Source organism: Mastigoproctus giganteus, chromosome 4 (assembly GCF_048544385.1).
Source record: "Mastigoproctus giganteus isolate SK-2022 chromosome 4, ASM4854438v1, whole genome shotgun sequence".
Lineage (NCBI taxonomy): Eukaryota > Metazoa > Arthropoda > Arachnida > Uropygi > Thelyphonidae > Mastigoproctus > Mastigoproctus giganteus.
This window is the reverse complement of record NC_143578.1, coordinates 1654678-1673277: the sequence shown is the minus strand read 5'-3', so window position 1 is coordinate 1673277 and position 18600 is coordinate 1654678. Positions and strand designations below refer to the sequence as shown.

The 18600-nt window shown below is 38.3% G+C and overlaps 1 protein-coding gene across 1 annotated transcript in view; it reads left to right on the top strand.

Annotated features, from left to right (window-relative positions):
- The window catches only part of FASN1 (Fatty acid synthase 1), a 371433-nt gene that overhangs the window by 209640 nt on the left and 143193 nt on the right, over positions 1-18600 (top strand). Inside the window, exons 17-18 of the mRNA XM_090372546.1 lie at positions 149-300; positions 14026-14241. Of these exons, the coding sequence (XP_090228672.1) occupies positions 149-300; positions 14026-14241 (368 nt within the window). The remainder of the gene's footprint in view (positions 1-148; positions 301-14025; positions 14242-18600) is intronic.

The following is an 18600-nucleotide window of genomic DNA, read 5'->3' as shown; positions in this document are numbered from 1 at the left end:
TAGGTGGTGAGAGATGATCTATTGCCATAACTATATTAATCTTATAGTAGTGAGTTATTAATTTTACTTTGAAAACTAGAAATATTTTTGAAATAGGCTTTTTATAGGAAGATTTAAAATAAATTTAGAATTTTTTTTTTTACTTTAGGGCAGTGTTTATTAATAAAAATGAAAAGAAAATTCTACCACCATTCAGTCTGAAGGAGCCTCTGTATCAGAAATTACTACAAAAAGACTTGGCTGTAAATGTGTTTAGAGATGGGCAGTGGGGAAGCTATAGACATACTCTGCTGCCATCTGGTATAGAATTCCTTAATTTTCAGTTTACAGATTTTGTGCAGTAATTTTTCTTTCAACATAATTTTCCCTTCTATGAAAATTATATATTTATAAGTTTAAATGCATTACATTTGTAATAAATACTTAATTTATTTATTACAAATGTAATGCATTTAAACAGTTTTTATAGTTATGATTATAATAGTGTATATGTGTGTACATTCATACAGATATAAACATATACTTACACACACACACACACACACACACACACACACAAGTTCCTGGACTGGTGCAGTAAAAAGAACACAAAGTGAAGGAGCCCAAAAGTGGTTTTATTTTTATTAGAAGTAATTACTTACCTGACTGAATTCACTTATTATCATTCTAAAAGTTTCTGAAAAGAGTCAGCAAATACGTCCAAAGAGATGATGTTCAGTTTGGCAGCATCTTGATCCTGTACTTCTCTAAACAAAATTTTGAAGTCCACTATATACTCTGACACTTAATATCTGGGTAGCGCTGAAACAGCCAACACTCATCTCCACTGACATTAGAATCCAGGAAATTAGTCTTCTGTCCTCATTTCAAGAGATTGACAGTGCCCACTTCTTGGGTCATTGTGAACATCTCATATCCATCTTTGAAATGTACCATTCAAACAAACTGGTATGACTTAACATTTCATCACCATAAACAGTTTTTAACATTTCATACATTTTTGTTATAGGTTTTCCCAGTTAAAGCATAATTTATTTATTCATTGCAAATATTTAAAATCTGTTGATTTTCTGTATCAGGTCTCTTAATTTGTGAATGATGGTCTATTCCATTTATTGTAATAGACAATCATTCACAAATTAAGAGATCTGATACTGAAAATCAATACCTTGATCTCAAAATACTTTTAATTTTCTTTTATGTTTATAACATTTAACTTCACACCGATGAGCCAAAACATTATGACCAGCAAGTCGTTATGCAAATTGAAGCAACTGCAGGTGAACTATGGCATGTGCGTGGGTCAGGACACAGTATAAAAAAATGTCTGATACTGAGCTCCGTTAATCAGTGTTACTCTTGTTCTTCAGATGGGAAAGGCAGCAGACCTAAGCGATGCAGCGGATGCAGGGAATAACTTTGATATTATATATTTGGATCTTAGAAAGGCTTTTGATACTGTTGCACATGGAAGACTGCTGCACAAATTGGAGCAGTGTGGCATTGGAGGCAAATTTCTGCTATGGATAAAGGGATGATTGAGGGGGAGAAGACAGAGAGTGGTAATCAATGGACACTGCTCATCATGGACTAATGTTATTAGTGGAGTTCCTCAGGGTCCATTGTTGTTTTCAGTATTTATAAATGATATTGATGATAATGTAACAAGCTTAATGTCCAAGTTTGCAGACGATACAAAGGTTGGAAGGGTTGTTAAGGACACTACAGACAGTATGCTGCTGCAACAGGATCTGGAAAGGTTGAGCAGATGGGCTGACAGGTGGCAAATGAAGTTTAACATCGACAAATGTAAAGTACTGCATATGGGAAACAGTAACCCCAGAGTAACGTATCAACTCTGTTGTACTACACTGACAGTGGTAGAGAATGAAAGGGACCTGGGGGTGGTTGTGCAGGCAGATATGAAGTTCTCTGAGTAGTGCAGATGGGCTGCAAGAGTAGCTCATGGTGTATTGTCAATGATATATAGGAATTTTTCTAGCAGGGATAAGGAGGTGATTATTCCCTTGTATAAGGCAATGGTCAGGCCACACCTAGAGTACTATATACAGGTCTGGAGGCCTCATTTCAAGAAGGATGTAGAGCTGTTGGAACGAGTAGGATGTAGAGCTGTTGGAACGAGTAGGATGTAGAGCTGTTGGAACGAGTAGGAACAAGAAGGATGTAGAGCTGTTGGAATCACCAGAGAAGGGCAACAAGATTAGTGAATGGAACAAAGGGGTGCTCTTATGAAGAAAGGCTTAAGTTTTGCAAATTACAGTGTCTGGAGACTAGGCACCGGTGAGGTGATCTGATAGAGGTGTATAAAGCCTTGAATGGTTTGAGCATGCTCAGTGCTTTTGGGATTCTTCCTCTTGCTCAGAATAATCACCTGAGAAGGCATAAATTCAAATTGAGGAAAGACAGATGTTGGATAGATGTGCAGAAATTTGCCTTTAGCCAGCGGGTAGTTGGTTGGTGGAATAGACTTCCATCCCTTGTTGTGGAAGTTAATAGCCTAAATAAATTTAAGGCTCAGCTGGACAGGTATTTAGAACGAACGGAGGGGTGAAATGGGAATTTTTTTTTTTTTTTTTTTTTTTTTTTTTGGCTGATGCTGCAGAAGTGTGCTATGCACTGCTACTTCTGGCCATGGAGGGTGCCTATATATATAGTGTGTGGATAACAATATCTTGAAAACAATGTGATTTAAGAAATTAGTTAATTGTTAGTAATATTTAGAGGTAATTTGTTAAATAAACAAAGCTGCCCCAGGGGCTCACATCTCATGAGTATGGGCTTGCCACACCCCAGGTCCTGAGCTGGATATTATCATTCTTCTCTTTCTTGTGATTACCTTTTATTTCTGACTTGCACACTTGCTCGCTCACTCACTCACTTTTTGGCTCTTGCAGAAAAAGCCTTAGGCTTCCTTGCACCATAAGGCTAATAATAATTTGTTAAAATTGTTGAATTGTAGCATATGTGAATACATGCAGGTGTTTTGCTGTTGAAGCAAATGCATGTGTTTTTGCTGGTGAAGCACACTCTGGTGTCTAATGCAGAATGGTTGCAAAAGATTTTTTTTTTTTGGTCTCTCTCGATAATATTGGTTGATGCTGTATGAGCTTGCTGTCTTAGCATTAGCATTAGCATTAGTAGAGGCATTTGATGCAAGAAAGCAAGCTTATGCAGCATCAGCCAAAAAAAAAAAAAAAAAAAAAAAAAAGTAACATAAATAAATAAAAATAACCACTTCCACTTCACCCCTCTGTTCGTTCGAAATACCTGTCCAGCTGAGCCTTAAACTTATTTAGGCTATCAACTTCCACGACAAGGGATGGAAGTCTGTTCCACCCACCAACCACCCGCTGGCTAAAGGCAAATTTCCGCACATCTATCCTACATCTGTCTTTCCTCAATTTGAATTTATGCCCTCTCAGGTGATTTTTCTGAGCTAGAGGAAGAATCCCATCAGCATTGAGCATGCTCAAACCATTCAAGGCTTTGTACACCTCTATCAGATCACCCCGCTGGTGCCTAGTTTCCAGACACTGTAATTTGCAAAACTTAAGCCTTTCTTCGTAAGAGAACCCCTTTGTCCCATTCACCAATCTAGTTGCCCTTCTCTGTACTCGTTCCAGCAGCTCTACATCCTTCCTGAAATGAGGCCTCCAGGCCTGTATACAGTACTCTAGGTGTGGCCTGACCATTGCCTTATACAAGGGAATAATCACCTCCTTATCCCTGCTAGAAAAATTTCTATATATCATTGACAATACACCATGAGCTACTCTTGCAGCTCGTCTGCACTGCTCAGAGAACTTCATATCTGCCTGCACCACCACCCCCAGGTCCCTTTCATTCTCTACCACTGTCAGTGTAGTACCACAGAGTTGATACGTTGCTCTGGGGTTGCTGTTTCCCATATGTAGTACTTTACATTTGTCAATGTTAAACTTCATTTGCCACCTCGAAGCCCATCTGCTCAACCTTTCCAAATCCTGTTGCAGCAGCATAGTATCAGTAGTGTCCTTGACAACCCTGCCAACCTTTGTATCGTCTGCAAACTTGGACATTAAGCCTGATATACCATCATCAATATCATTTATAAATACAGAAAACAATAAAGGCCCCAATACTGAACCCTGAGGGACTCCACTAATAACATTAGTCCACGATGAGCAGTGTCCATTGATTACCACTCTCTGTCTTCTCCCCCTCAACCACCCCTTTATCCATAGCAGCAACTTGCCTCCAATGCCACACTGCTCCAATTTGTGCAGCAGTCTTCCATGTGCAACAGTATCAAAAGCCTTTCTAAGATCCAAGTATATAATATCAAAGTTATTCCCTGCATCCAGTTCTTTTGTGACTGCATCATAGTATCCAATCAAATTGGTCAGGCAAGACTTCCCTTTAACAAAACCATGCTGTGTCCTAGCTATAACTGAAGTCTTGTCTAGATGATCCTGCAGTGCTTCTTTCACCAGTGCCTCCATTAATTTTCCGGGAACAGAAGTTAAACTCACAGGTCTATAATTACTTGTGTCAGCCTTTGATCCCCCTTTGTGAATTGGGGTCACATTTGCACATCTCCAGTCAATGGGTACCTCCCCTGAGTCCAAGGAAGCTCTCATAATTATGGCTAAGGGTTTGCTTACCTCCTTTGCTGCCTCCTTTAATATAACTGGATAGATCCCATCCACCCCAGGTGCCTTTCTTGTGTTTATCTTCAACAATTTCTCCTCCACTTTGCTCTCAGTTATTACAAGATTCTCTAGCTTACTGCTAGAGTTGAATACACCTCTGGCATTCCCCTCGCTGAATAACTCCTCATGTGTGAATGTCGATGCAAAATATTCATTTAGTTTGTTAGCTACCCGAGCAGGGTCATCAACAGTTGACCCATCGATCTCAAGTGGACCAATCTGATTCATCCCCTTCCTTCTAGAGTTTACATAAGTAAAGAACTCTTTGCTGTTTTTCTTCGCATCCCTTGCCAAGGATCTCTCGTAATCTGCCTTCGCCTGCCTAACCTCCTTTGTAACTTGGTTACAGATCAACTTGTATCTATCATAGGCATCCGTGTCACGTGTTAATTTGTATGTATCCCATGCATTTTTCTTCTCTGCCATATGCCTCATTAGTTCATCTGACAACCATTTAGGCCTAAACCTTGAACAATATTTCTTAGTTGGTATGTAAAGCCTAGTAGCTTCCACGATAAGTTCTTTGAATGCTTCCCATTTTGAATTTGCTGTTGGCAATATCATCAGTTGATCCCACTGTATAGAATTTAAATACTGTCTCAGTCCATTGTAGTCGCCTTTACGAAAGCAATACCCCTTCCCTTTACCCCTAATGGTAGTTACCTCTTTGAGGTAACTACCATTTCATATGATGCAAGAGGAGTTACCTCTTTGAGGTAACTCCTCTTGCATCATATGAAACTACTAGTGCTAATATAAGCTATTATTTTTCAGACATTGCACTATTGATTACTCAGCAACCCACAATGAGATGGCAGTAGCCATCTATTTATGAAAAGAGCTATTTATTTGTAGTGAAATTATATTGTGACTTGGGAGATCAAAGCCTACTACTACAAAGACAAAAAATATATATATTTACTTAGCAAGCTCACTAGTTCTTTTAAATGCCTGCAAGTCCAACAAAGCATTTTTTACCTATACCCAGTGATTAAAAGCTATTAAATAGCTGATTTTTTAACTATGTGTATACAGAATCTTTTTTGTTCCCTCCCACCCAAATTTGTCAGTAACTTATATTCTTTTATTAAGTGATCCATGAAAATTATAAAAAGAAATGGTGGTAAGTGCAGCCCCGGAAGGCATGCCATAAAATGGAAGCTTACTTAGATGGATTTTATGCTAAACATGACTGCAAGCCTTGGAGATGCCTTTCTGAAACTTTTTCCTTGTCATTGTCAAGAAAAAAATCAGAAACAAGAGAGGCCCAGAAGCAAAATTTTTGGGTCACTGGCTGTAATCCATCCTCACTCTGTAGGGTGACCATTTATAACCAGTGGTGAGCTATAGTGGGCTTGCAAGAGCCCATTGTTATTTATTTTTTTAAATTTGTGAGCCCATTGTTGAGATTTATTTTACAAATGAAATCCTGAAAGCAATTATTGAGTATCCAGAACCAAAACTATGGTGGGGCGAGTGGGGACCCCATTCCCAGCATTTTAATGGCACAATCGATCGGATATATATTTTAAAATTGCTTCATTTTTGATTTAATTATAGTTGGACCTCTGTTTAATGAACTTCTTTTTAGCGAATTTTTTTTGAGTCCCCTTGATAATTACATTTAAAATAGTTTCCGTTGAACAAAGAAAATTTCCATGTAACGAATGGATTACCGTTTCACAATGTTAGTGGTGTCCGTAAAACCTATGCAGTCACATACTGAGAAGTTGCCTAGTCAATACGCTTTCCATAACCAGTCAGAGGATTAAGAAGACTCTCGACACGGATTATAGTTCTGGTCCCCTTTACTCCGACAAAGGAACATATGTTTTTCGGAGAAGTGAGTGATAGTAACTTTCTCCTGTCTGTGTTTACATGGTCGCAGTAGTAGAATATCCGCGCTATTTAGACATTTTGCAGTATTCAAAGAACTAGTGAGAGTAGCAACATAGAGGAGGGGGGGGGATTGAGGCAACTAAGATATATAAACTTTATGCAGATGAAGTTGGCAGATTTTGAAACTTTGTCATCGAGCCTTTCACTGTGTAGAAAATGTTCTAACATATAACTAGATAGTATGAATCAGAGCTGTAATACTCAATATGTTCTACGTTGATAATAATATTAGTAAATTAATAAGAGGAGTTTACCTCAATATAGTACGTGGAACACTTCCGTATGATACCCTCCAGAAATTAGAACGGAAAAAACGAAAAAATCGACAACTTACCGGTACATTAAAGTAAAATATAAATAATTAAAGTAAAATATAAATAATTAAATAATCAATTTAACACAATTCAAAATCAATTCAAAACAATTAAAATTCAAATTAATGCAATTAAAAGAATTAACGAAAATATTCAAAACGATTTTCCTTCCTGAAGCTGACAATGCTTTTCGACCGACTGTCGTGATCACAGGAATGAAAATTACCGAATCGGGATAAACCTGCAACTTAAATAGTGATTATATGTCTTCGCGCATGCGCGTAAAGGTCCACGCATCGGAGATCAAATATGGCCGCCGAACATTAACAGAATTCTCGTGTAATTTAATTTCAACGGTTTCTGCAATTAATAGTCGCGTATAATTACGTTGAACGTTAAGTATTTTGGCCTCGTTAAATAAAAAAGTATGTTTTTCGTTAATGGCATGAAAGGCTAATTCTGACGCTGCTGACCGAGAAGCACGAACTGAGGCTTCGTGTTGAATCAACAAGAGACTACAACCTTCATTGGTCTACTGTACGTAAAGTGCTTCGAATAATTTTACGCTGGTTCCTGTACAAGATTCACATAGTGCAAGAACTAGTCTTGTGATCAGCAACAATGAATAGACTTTGCTCTATGATTTCTGGCTTGTATGGAACTTGACGATACATGGGCTCAAATGATCTTGTGGCCTGATGAGACTCATTTCACTCTTCATGTGGCTGTAAATGCACAAAACTGCTGAATATGTGGAACTTCTTGTCCATCTGTTGTGTATGAAAGACCACTACAAAGTTCATATGTTACAGTATGGTGTAGATTCACAGAAGATATCATTTTATAATCAGATAATTTTTTCTTTGAAGAGTCTACACCTCGTGGCTTCCCTTAACATGTATGGTAACTAGTGCATGGTACTGTGCTCTTCTAAGAGATCACATTATTCCCACTCTGCAAGAAAGGCAATGCTTGGAGACTGTAGTGGTCATACAAAATGGTGCCCATCCCCATGTTGGTCGACAAGTGAAGGAACTGTTCCGTTCAACATTCGGAAATGATCGCATCATTTCTAGAACTTTCCGCAGTTCTGGCCAGCCTGATCAGCAGATCTCAATCCCTGTGATTTCTGTCTATGCGGGATATCCTGAAAGACAGAGTTTACCATGGCAGCATACAGATGCTTGTCGATTTGAAAGCAAGCATTAAACAGCCAACATCCCCAATGGGATGCTATGCAAAACTGTGGCTCACACAGTTTTCTGTTTTCAGTATATGATCTCAAGTGAAGGAAAGCACATAGAACAATATCTGTAGATTTCTAAGTTCTGATATTAAAATCTAATCCTAAGTTAAGTATTTCGTCTCATGTTTACAGTGCCAATTTTTCCTCTGGTGGCGGAAATTTGAACTAATTTTTTTTTATTATGGAGAAGCAATCCACAGATTGCTTCTCCATATCCTAAATGACATACCACTGATTTTCACAGCGCCATCTCTAACTGTTTTGACACTATGGTCTCCTGAATAGGGAAACTTATTTTATAACCACCCGGTATTAGCTAATATAAGATGCTTTCTAGAGCATTACTCATAGGTTGTTTCTGGAGTCCTATCTGGCAGCAGTCATATGATGATGATATTTTAAAGCTATACCCTAATTTCAAGTTTTCTCATCATGATGTCTATCACAACAATTTCGAACGAACGGAGGGGTGAAATGGAAGTGTTTTTTTTTTTATTTGGCTGATGCTGCATAAGCTTGCTTTCTTGCATCACATGCCTCTACAAATGCTAATGCTAAATGCTAACACAGTTACTACACCATTACTAATCCGGCGGCGCCTCCGTAGCCAGGTGGGCAGGAGCAGCAGTGCGTAGCACACGCTTCTTGATTAGACAGAGGTTTGAGCCAGGACCACCAAATACAGAGGATGCGGAAAGGTCAGGGAATGACCACTGCCTATCCCCTGAGCAATATGGCCTTAGTTGCTAATGCTCCTAAAAACCAAACAACAACAACTAATCTGGCCACTGGTAATCCTGTTCCACCGGTAATTTGGACATAATTTCATCGAACGCAATTTCAAATTTCCTGGGTTGGTGCATCACCCTGCCGCTACTGTTTTGGTGGCGTTGGTTGCAGCATAAGAGTTGGTTGGCACGAACTCTTAAACACTAGCAAGCCATTCCCACTTGTTTTCCTGCATTTATTATTATAACCTGCTCACATTTAGCCCCAGCCATGGTTTCAATGCATAAAGGAAGTGCCTCTCGTGGTGTAAAGCGCAAACACCGTACATTGTTCATAACAGATAAAGTTGTTGAACTTCTGAAAAAACTAGACAGTGATGTGTCTGTGAGAATTTTAACTCTGCTTAATTGTATATTCCAACAATTTCTCTCAGTTCCTCTTATCTTAGTAACTTTCTTTTAGCCATTCCTTTTTAGATTTTTTTTTTTTTTATAACACACTTGTACAAACTTGCGGAAAAACACAACACAATATGATGGATAATACAGCATACTAACAACTTGTTTTCACAAAATCTCTAACAATACTGACGTATTGCGATGTTTGAGAGTTTATTTTATTGTAATTAGTTTTATTGCAGCACTCGCCACGAGTGCAATAAACTAATCACAAACGACCTTCATATGTATGCCATAATAGCGTCACACATATGTGGCCGACACAAGCTTCTCAAAAAATAAAGTAACCAACATATGTGGCCATGTTGGTCACATATGTGACATAAAAAAACTTTTTTTTTAATATATTTTAATTGAAAAAATGATGACACTGACATTACAATATTTGTTTTAGAATTACTAATCAAATTATTTCCTAAATATTTTTTGGCCCCTGGGGAATTTTTTTCTTAAACTAGCTTGGCAGTCAACGTGTTAAAGGTAGGAGGTGGTTAGCTGTCAGGTAAAATGTATGTGCTAAAATAACCATCAGTGATCCAGCAAACTCACTAATCTGGCACCCCACGGGTCCCAACGCTGCCGGATTAGTGATGGTCGACATGTATTATAGTAGTTTTATGAATTATCTGTCTTTAACTCTTGCACCATTGTTGCCTTCTTCTAACTTAAAACTTTCTGATCCAATCATTTTCTTAACCAACAACATCTGCAATTTCCAGGCCAATGTTATTGTGGACCAGAAGTTTTTTTTAATGAAAGCCTTGCTACAAACATATACATATTTTTAACTTGCTGTTATATATTAATTTCAGCAATCTAGACAATTAGAGGAATTTTAGAAGAGAGATTTGTCTATTTCTATCCTAGATTCTTTCCATGCTATACAACTTATCCCACTTCAAAGAAAAACTTGACAGATTAAAAAATAACCTATTCAAATACGATGAATACAAGAGCTCTTCACTTTGTTATGTGTGTGTGTGCTTCCAACAAGAACTTTGATTCTTTGAACATATACTCTATATTTGCTGATGCTGTTGAGGCAATGTTAAGTGGATCGGAAAACTGCTAGCTTGGAGGGATTCACAGACTAATAGATTAACAGTAGCCACAGACAGAGGTGAAAGAGATTCTTGCACTGCTTCTATTGGAATGAGAAAAGTGGGGTACTGGGGATTTCAATGGCTGCTGAGAATCATCAGGGAACAAGTAAATACATGGGCTATGTTAGCATAACTAAGAGTAGTAAGAATAGGTGTATGTATACTTGCATGTACACCAATGCAGTATAGTAAATAAATCTGATGAATTTGAAGAGGTGGTCAGGACATCAAATGCAGATATTGTTGGGATATCAGAGACGTGGTGCCACAAGGATATAAGCAATGCAGAATTGGAATTTAGAGAGTACAATGTGCACAAAAGGATAGACAGGACAGAAAGGGAAGGAGATGCTGATAGTTAAGAAACACATAAAATCTAAGGAAGTGCATCCAATTGACATTGGTGTACAATGCAGTGTTGATTCAATGCGGTGCGACATAAGCACTGGGAAAGGGAAAATGAGGGTAGGTGTGCGATAAGCCTAATGAATCTGATGAGTGTAATGAGCAATTGTATAGAGAAATAGAGTGGAGCAGTAAATCAGAATGTCTTATAATGGAGAATTTTTAACTTTCAGATATTGACTGGAACTTGTAGTTTGGTCACTCGCGCGCTAGCAGGAGCAGCAGTGCATAGCACACACTTCTTGATTAGACCTGGGTTCGAGCCTGTGACCACCAAATACAGAGGATGCGCAAAGGTCAGGGAATGACCACCACATATCCTCGGAGCAAAATGGCCTTAGCTGCTAATGCTCCTAAAAAAAACTAAATAACAACAACAACTCGCGCACTAGCAAGACTTGTGGATTTATTGGATGATTGTTTTCTACAGCAACATGGTCGAGGGGCAACCAGAGGGGGTAATACTCTTGATCTAATTATCAGCAGCGATGACTGTGCATTAGGAATCAGCAGATAAAGGAACCACTAGGTGGCAGTGATCACAGTGATATGGGATTTACTTAAAGATATAACTACCATCTGTGGTAAAGGAAAGGATTTTTGCTTTCATAAAGTTGACCACAGTGGTCTCAGAGAGTTTTTAAATTCTATACAGTGGAATCAACCGATGACGTTAATAGTGTTGAATTCTAAATGAGAAGCCTTCAGGGATTTAATCTTGGAGGATACTAGGCTTTTTATACCAACTAAGAAATACCATTCAAGGTTTAGGCATAAATGGATATCAGATGAATTAATTTAGCTCATAGCAGAGAAGAAAAATGCATGGGATGCATATAAATGATCAGGCGACACAGAAACCTGTGGTAGATATAAGCTAGTCTGTAATCAAGTCACAAAGCAGGTTAGGCAGGTGAAGGCAGATTATGAGAAATCTTTGGCAAAGGATGCAAAGAAAAAACAGCAAAGACTTCTTTACTTATGTAAACTCTAAAAGGAAGGGGAATATATCAGATTGGTCCACTTGATATCATTGGTTTGACTGTGGATAATCATTCACAGATGGCTGCCATTCTAAATGAATATTTTGCTTCTACATTCAGACATGACCAGTTATTTAAGGAGGAGAGGTTCAGATGTTTATCGAACTCTAACAGGGAATTAAGTGATTTTGTAATAACTGAGAGCAAAGTGGAGGAGAAATTGTTGAATTTAAACATAAGAAAGGCACCTGGGGTAGTAGGCTCTATCCAGTTATATTAAAGGAGATGGCAAAGGAAGTAAGCAAACCCATAATTATGAAATCTTTTTTGGACTCAAGGAAGGTCCCCATGGACTGGAGATGTGCAAATGTGTCCCCAATTCACAAAGGGGGATCAAAGGATGACATGGGTAATTACAGACCTGCTAGTTAACTTCTATTCCAGGGAAAATAATGAAGTCACTGGTTAAGGAAATTATGCAGGATCATCTAGACAAGACTGCAGTTATAGTTCAGACACAGCATGGGTTTGTTAGGGGAAGTCTTGTATGACCAGTTTGTTTAGATACTGTGATGTGGCCACATAGGAATTGGATGCAAAGAATCATTTCGATATTATATACACTTGGATTTTAGGAAAGCTTGTGATACTATTTCACATGGAAGACTATTGTACAAATTGGAGCAAATGGCATTAAGGGCAAGTAGCTATAATGGATAAAAGGATGGTTGAGTGGGAGAAGACAGAGTAGTTATCATGGACACTCCTCTTCATGGACTGATGTTATTAGTGGAGTACCCCAGGATTCAGTGTTTTCAGTTGTTGTTTTCAGTATTTATTCATGATATTTTTGAAGGTATATCAGGATTAATGTCTAAGTTTTCAGACAATACGAAGTTTGGCAGGGTTGGTAATGGCAGTATACGCTACTACAACAGGATCCGGAAAAGTTAAGCAGATGGGCTGAGAGGTGGCAAGTGAAGTTTAACATTGACAAATGTAAAGTACTGCATATGATTAGCAGTAAGCCCAGAGTAATGTATCAACTGGGTGGTGGAGAATGAAAATGACCTGGGGTAATTGTGCAGTCAGATAACAAGTTTTCTGAGCAGTGCAATACGGCTGCAAGAGTAGCTCATGGTTTCTTGTCAATGATATACAGGAATTTTGCTAGCAGGGATAAGGGGGTGATTGTCCCCTTGTATAGGGCAAGGTCAGGTTACACCTTGAGTATTGTCTACAGATCTGGAGGCCTCATTTTAGAAAAGATGTAGAGCTGCTGGAACAAGTACAGAGAAGGGCAATGAGATTGGTGAGTGGAACAAGGGTTGCTGTTACCAAGAAAGGCTTAAGTTCTGCAAATTGCAGCTTCTGGAGACTAGGCACCTGCGAGGTTATCTAATTGAGGTGTATAAGGACTTGAATTGATTGAGCAAGCTCAGTGCTAATGGGATTCTTCCTCTTGCTCAGGTTACTCACCTGAGGGGGCATAAATTCAAATTGAGGAAAGAGAATTGTAGAATAGATGTACAAAAATTCGCCCTTACCCAGCAGGTGATTGATAGTTGGAACAAACTTCCATCTGTTGTAGTGAAGATCAGCAACTTAAATTAGTTCAAGGCAGAACTAGACAAACATTTGGAGTGAATGGATGGGGAAACTGGCAAGGGTGGGTTTTTTTTTTTTTTTTTTTTGGCTGATGCTATATAAGTTTGCTTTCTTGCATCATGTGCCCTACTAATGTTAACAACCTTAAAAGGCATTACTCATTCTGCATAGTAGAAGAGAGGTCAGTGCTTTACACCATTTATCTAACATGCCTTGAAGCATGGCAGGTCTCCATTTAAGCAAAATCATTGTACTGTGCTGGCCTCTTTTCTTCTATGCAGCATTCACCTAAGAGGTTCACCTATTTTTCTGTAGAGTATAAAGTGCAGTTATCTATAAATAAAAAACAAAATTCCTGAAATGTTATACTTTTACTTAAGTCATTGAATTAATATGCTGGTAAAGGTATTTATCTTTATAGTTATAATTAATCATCCACTTGAGGAGACACCTTCAGATAATTGAATTTATCATATAATATTAATTATTTAAATCTTTTTACTTATTTTAGTGGTATACAAAAATGACAATGTTAAGTTTTTTTTGTGTGTATATTCTTTTCAAACAGATGGTGCAGCAGATATTGAGACAGAACATGCTTATATAAACGTTCTAACACGAGGTGATCTTTCAAGTTTAAGGTGGATCGATTCACCAGTCAAGTATTGGTCTCCATCAAAGATTAAATCATCTCAAAAGTCTCTCTGTCAAGTTTATTACGCTCCACTTAATTTCCGAGATATAATGTTGGCTAGTGGAAAACTTCCTCCTGATGCAATACCAGGTATCAGAAATTCGTTTGAGTTCTAGCTAATCAGGTTAAGTTTAAAAAAAAAAAAAAAAATTGTTTTATTTTTTTATACTATGTATCCAATGTATTTGAAAACATGTTAGTCATCTACAGTCCTTATTTGAAATTGATTTCATAAGAGTCTGTAATGTATCTGTAGAGTTACTAAAGTGTTGTTTAATTTATTTTATTTTTTAATTATTTATTTTTTTTAACTCTGATTAGAAACAGAGAAGTTTATCTTTATTATAACTGCTTATGGCAACTGATAAATGTGCAACACAGTTAACAAGGCTGTGCAGTTGCACATCTTTGTGGCAGCATATAGATTCAATTATGCAGTACACATTAATGACATTAATGGGCAGTGCACAATTAGACAGGACTATAGCCTCCCCTATTACTCCATTCCTATAGTAGAACTGCTCTGAATCCTTTCAGTGATAATATTATTGGACTTCATGTTCTTTTACTAGTTAATATATCCCTCAAATGTCCACAAAAGGTTGTTTTTGAAGACTTTTAATATATTTGTATAAGATGGTTGAAGTTGTATTCACCTTTTCTAAAACTACTGGTGCATGCATTTAGTGCAAGGTTCTCAATATGCTGGATGATTGTAGGAAGATTTTGATGAAATGCTATGTCCCGTGCAAAAAGATTTGTTCCTGTCAATGAGGTAACAGAATTTTTCAAATAATGTTGTTTGCTTCATCAAGAGAGGAGGTTACATATAGAATCATATTTCCTGTTTGAAAACAGTTGATGTCAACCGTTTTCAAACAGGAAACTAATGCTTAAATGTTCAAACAGAATGTAAAGTTCATTAGAAAGTTTACTAAAACTACATCATCATCAACCAAATTTGCTATACCCTGTGGATCACCATAGTAGTATAGTGAATTGGGGATACATACAGGGTTGGAAAACTGATAGCTTGGGTGGATACAAGGATTAATAGATTAACAGTAGCCACTGGCAGAGTTGTAGTGATTCTTGCACTGCTTCAATTGGAATGAGCAGCAGCCTGGAAAACAAAATGCACGGTATTTCAGAGACTGCTGGGAGTCATTGTGGTACAAGTAAACACATTAGCATTAGTAGAGGCATTTGATGCAAGAAAGCAAACTTATGTAGCATCAGCCACAAAAAAAAAAAAAAAAAAAACCACTTCCACTTCACCCCCCTCTTCACCCCTCGTCCCATTGCAATTACTTCTACTCTTTCTAAAGTAATGGAGAAATCAATTAACCGCCAACTCATAAACTACCTAGAAACCTTCCGTCTGATCAACGATCGCCAGTATGGATTCAGTGTCGATCCACTGGTGATATTTCTTTACTTATATAAACTCTAAAAGGAAGGGGATGAATCTGATTGGTCCACTTGTTATCGATGGATTGACTGTTGATGATCCTGCCCAGATAGCAAACAAACTGAATGAGTATTTTGCATCTACATTCACACACGAGGAGTTATTAAGGTTTGGAAATGGCAGAAGGTTATCAAATTGTAGCAGGATACTTAATGATTTTGTAATAACTGAGAGCAACGTGGAGGAGAAATTGTTGAAGTTAAACATAAGAAAAGCACCTGGGGTGGATGGGATCTATCCAGTTATATTAAAGGAGGCGGCAAAGCAACTAAGCAAACCCTTGGCCATAATTATGAGAGCATCCTTGGACTCAGGGGAGGTTCCCACGGACTGGAGATGTGCAAATGTATCCCCAATTCACAAAGGGGGATTGAAGGGTGACACGAATAATTACAGACCAGTTAGTTTAACTTCTGCTCTGGGTAAAATAATGGAGTCACTGTTAAAGATGCATTGCAGGATCATCTAGACAAGACTGCAGCAGTAATTCAGACACAGCATGGGTTTGTTAAGGGAAAGTCTTGTCTGACAAATTTGATAGGATATTATGATGTGGTTACAAAGGAACTGGATGCAAAAAATAATTTTATCATATATTTGGATTTCAGGAAAGCTTTTGACACTGTTGTGCATGAAAGACTATTGTGCGAATTGGAGCAGAATGGTATTAAGGGTAAGTTGCTACAATGGATAAAAGGATGGTTAAGTGGGAGAAGACAGAGGGTGGTAATCAATGGGTGCTGCTCTTCGTGGACTAATGTTATTAGTGGAGTCCCACAGGGTTCAGTGTTGGGTCCACTGTTGTTTTGTATATTTATCAATGATATTGATGAAGGTATATCAGGCTTAATGTTGAAGTTTGCAGATGATACAAAGGTTGGCATCATTGTTAATGACAGTAATGGCAGTGTGCTACTGCAACAGGATCTGGATGATTTGGGCAGATGGGCTAAAAAGTGGCAACTGAAGTTTAACCTTGACAAATGCAAAGTACTGCATATGGGTAGAAGTAACCCCAGAGAAACGTACCAACTGTGTGGTACTACACTTAAGGTGGTAGAAAATGAAAAAGACCTGGGAGTAATTGTGCAGTTAGATATGAAGTTTTCTGAGCAATGCAGACAGGCTGCCAGGGCAGGTCATGGGGTTTTGTCAATGATATATAGGAATTTTGCTAGCAGGGAAAAGGAGCTGATTATCCCTCTGTATAAGGCAATGGTCAGGCCACGCCTTGAGTACTGCGTACAGGTCTGAAGGCCTCATTTTAGGAAGAATGTAGATTTACTTGAGCATATACAGAGAAGGGCAACAAGATTGGTGAGGGGAATGAAGGGATCCTCTTACCAAGAGAGGCTTACGTTCTCCAAATTGCAGTGGCTGGAGACTAAGAACCTGCGCGGTGATCTGATTGAGGTATATAAGGCCTTGAATGGGATGAGCATGGAGAATTCTGATGGGATCCTTCTACTTGTTCAGATTATGAACCTAAGGGGGGCATAAATTCAAATTATAATAAGACAGATGTAGAATAGATGTGCGGAAATTTGCCTTTAGCCAGCGGGTGGTTAATTGCTGGAACAAACTTCCATCTGTCGTTGTGGAAGTTGATAGGTTGAATAAATTTAAGGAGGAACTGGACAGGCATTTGGAGGGAATGGTGTGATTTTTTTTTTTTAGCTGTTGCTGCATAAGCTCATACACATGCTATCTTTCATCACATGCCACTATTACTATTATATTCTGGCTTACCTTACCCATTTATGGACTAATTCAATGGAAAGGTTCGGTGAAACACAAGTAGTTGCTCTTGACATCTCAAAGGCTTTCAATCGTGTTTGGTATAAAGGTCTTCTAAACAAGTTTCCATCTTATGGTTTGCCAACTGTTTTTAGTAATTGGTTATCCAGTTTTCTCTCTGATCGCTCGCTGAGGGTGATGGTAGATGGCTCTCTGTCTTCTAACTTCTCCACAAATCCTGGTGTCCCCCAAGGTTCAGTTCTTTCCCCCACTCTTTTCCTCTTGTATATTAATGACCTTCTTCCATTGACTGTAAATCCTATCCATAGTTTTGTCGATGATAGCACATTGCATTCCACTTTCCATTTTGAGAAACCTAGTCCTGCTCAATCGGCTTCAACTTCTCGAAAATCTGCTACCATTTCCTTAAATGCCGATCTTCAGGTAACTCTCCATTGGGGCAAAGACAACTTAGTTGATTTCAACCCTTCTAAAACTCAGTCTTGTGTTATATCTCACAAAAAAGGATTCTTCTGCTCCTATGCTTATCTTTAGTGACACTCCGATTTCTAGGCGAAATGATATATCTCTTTTGGGGGTTACCCTGACTTCTAATCTCTCTTGGCACAAGCACATTACAAATATTGCTTCCTCCGCATCTAAAAAACTTTGCTTTCTCTTTCGTTCTCGGCGTTTCTTTTCTTCCAAACAGATGCTCACTCTGTATAAGTCACAAATCGGCCCTGCCATGGAATATTGTTCCCACATCTGGGGTAGTGCCCCCAAAACCTCTCTCAGGCTTCTCACTTCCTTTCAGAAGAGGGCAGTTAGGATAATTAATGATTTATCTTTAACAAAGTCTCTCCACTCTCTGTCTCGTAGATGTACTGTTTCTGCTGCATGCCTCTTCTACAGATACTTCCATGGTCACTGTTCTTCTGAATTGGCTTCTAAAATTCCCGCTCTCTCTCTCTTTCAAAACAGTCCGAACACGTGCCATCACCAGCCAATGTCCATTTACTGTCCAACTCCAAACTCACAGAACCAACTTTTCAACTTCCTTGTTTATTCATTCAACTGCTGTTTTCTGGAACAACCTTCCTTCATACTTATTTCATGAAAATTACTGTCTACAGAAGTTCAAGTCTAATGTCAACAAATATCTTCATTTGTCTTCTCAACCTCCAACCCAAGCACGGTACTAAGTACTATAGGTTCTAATACCTCTAGTGTTTGGGGTT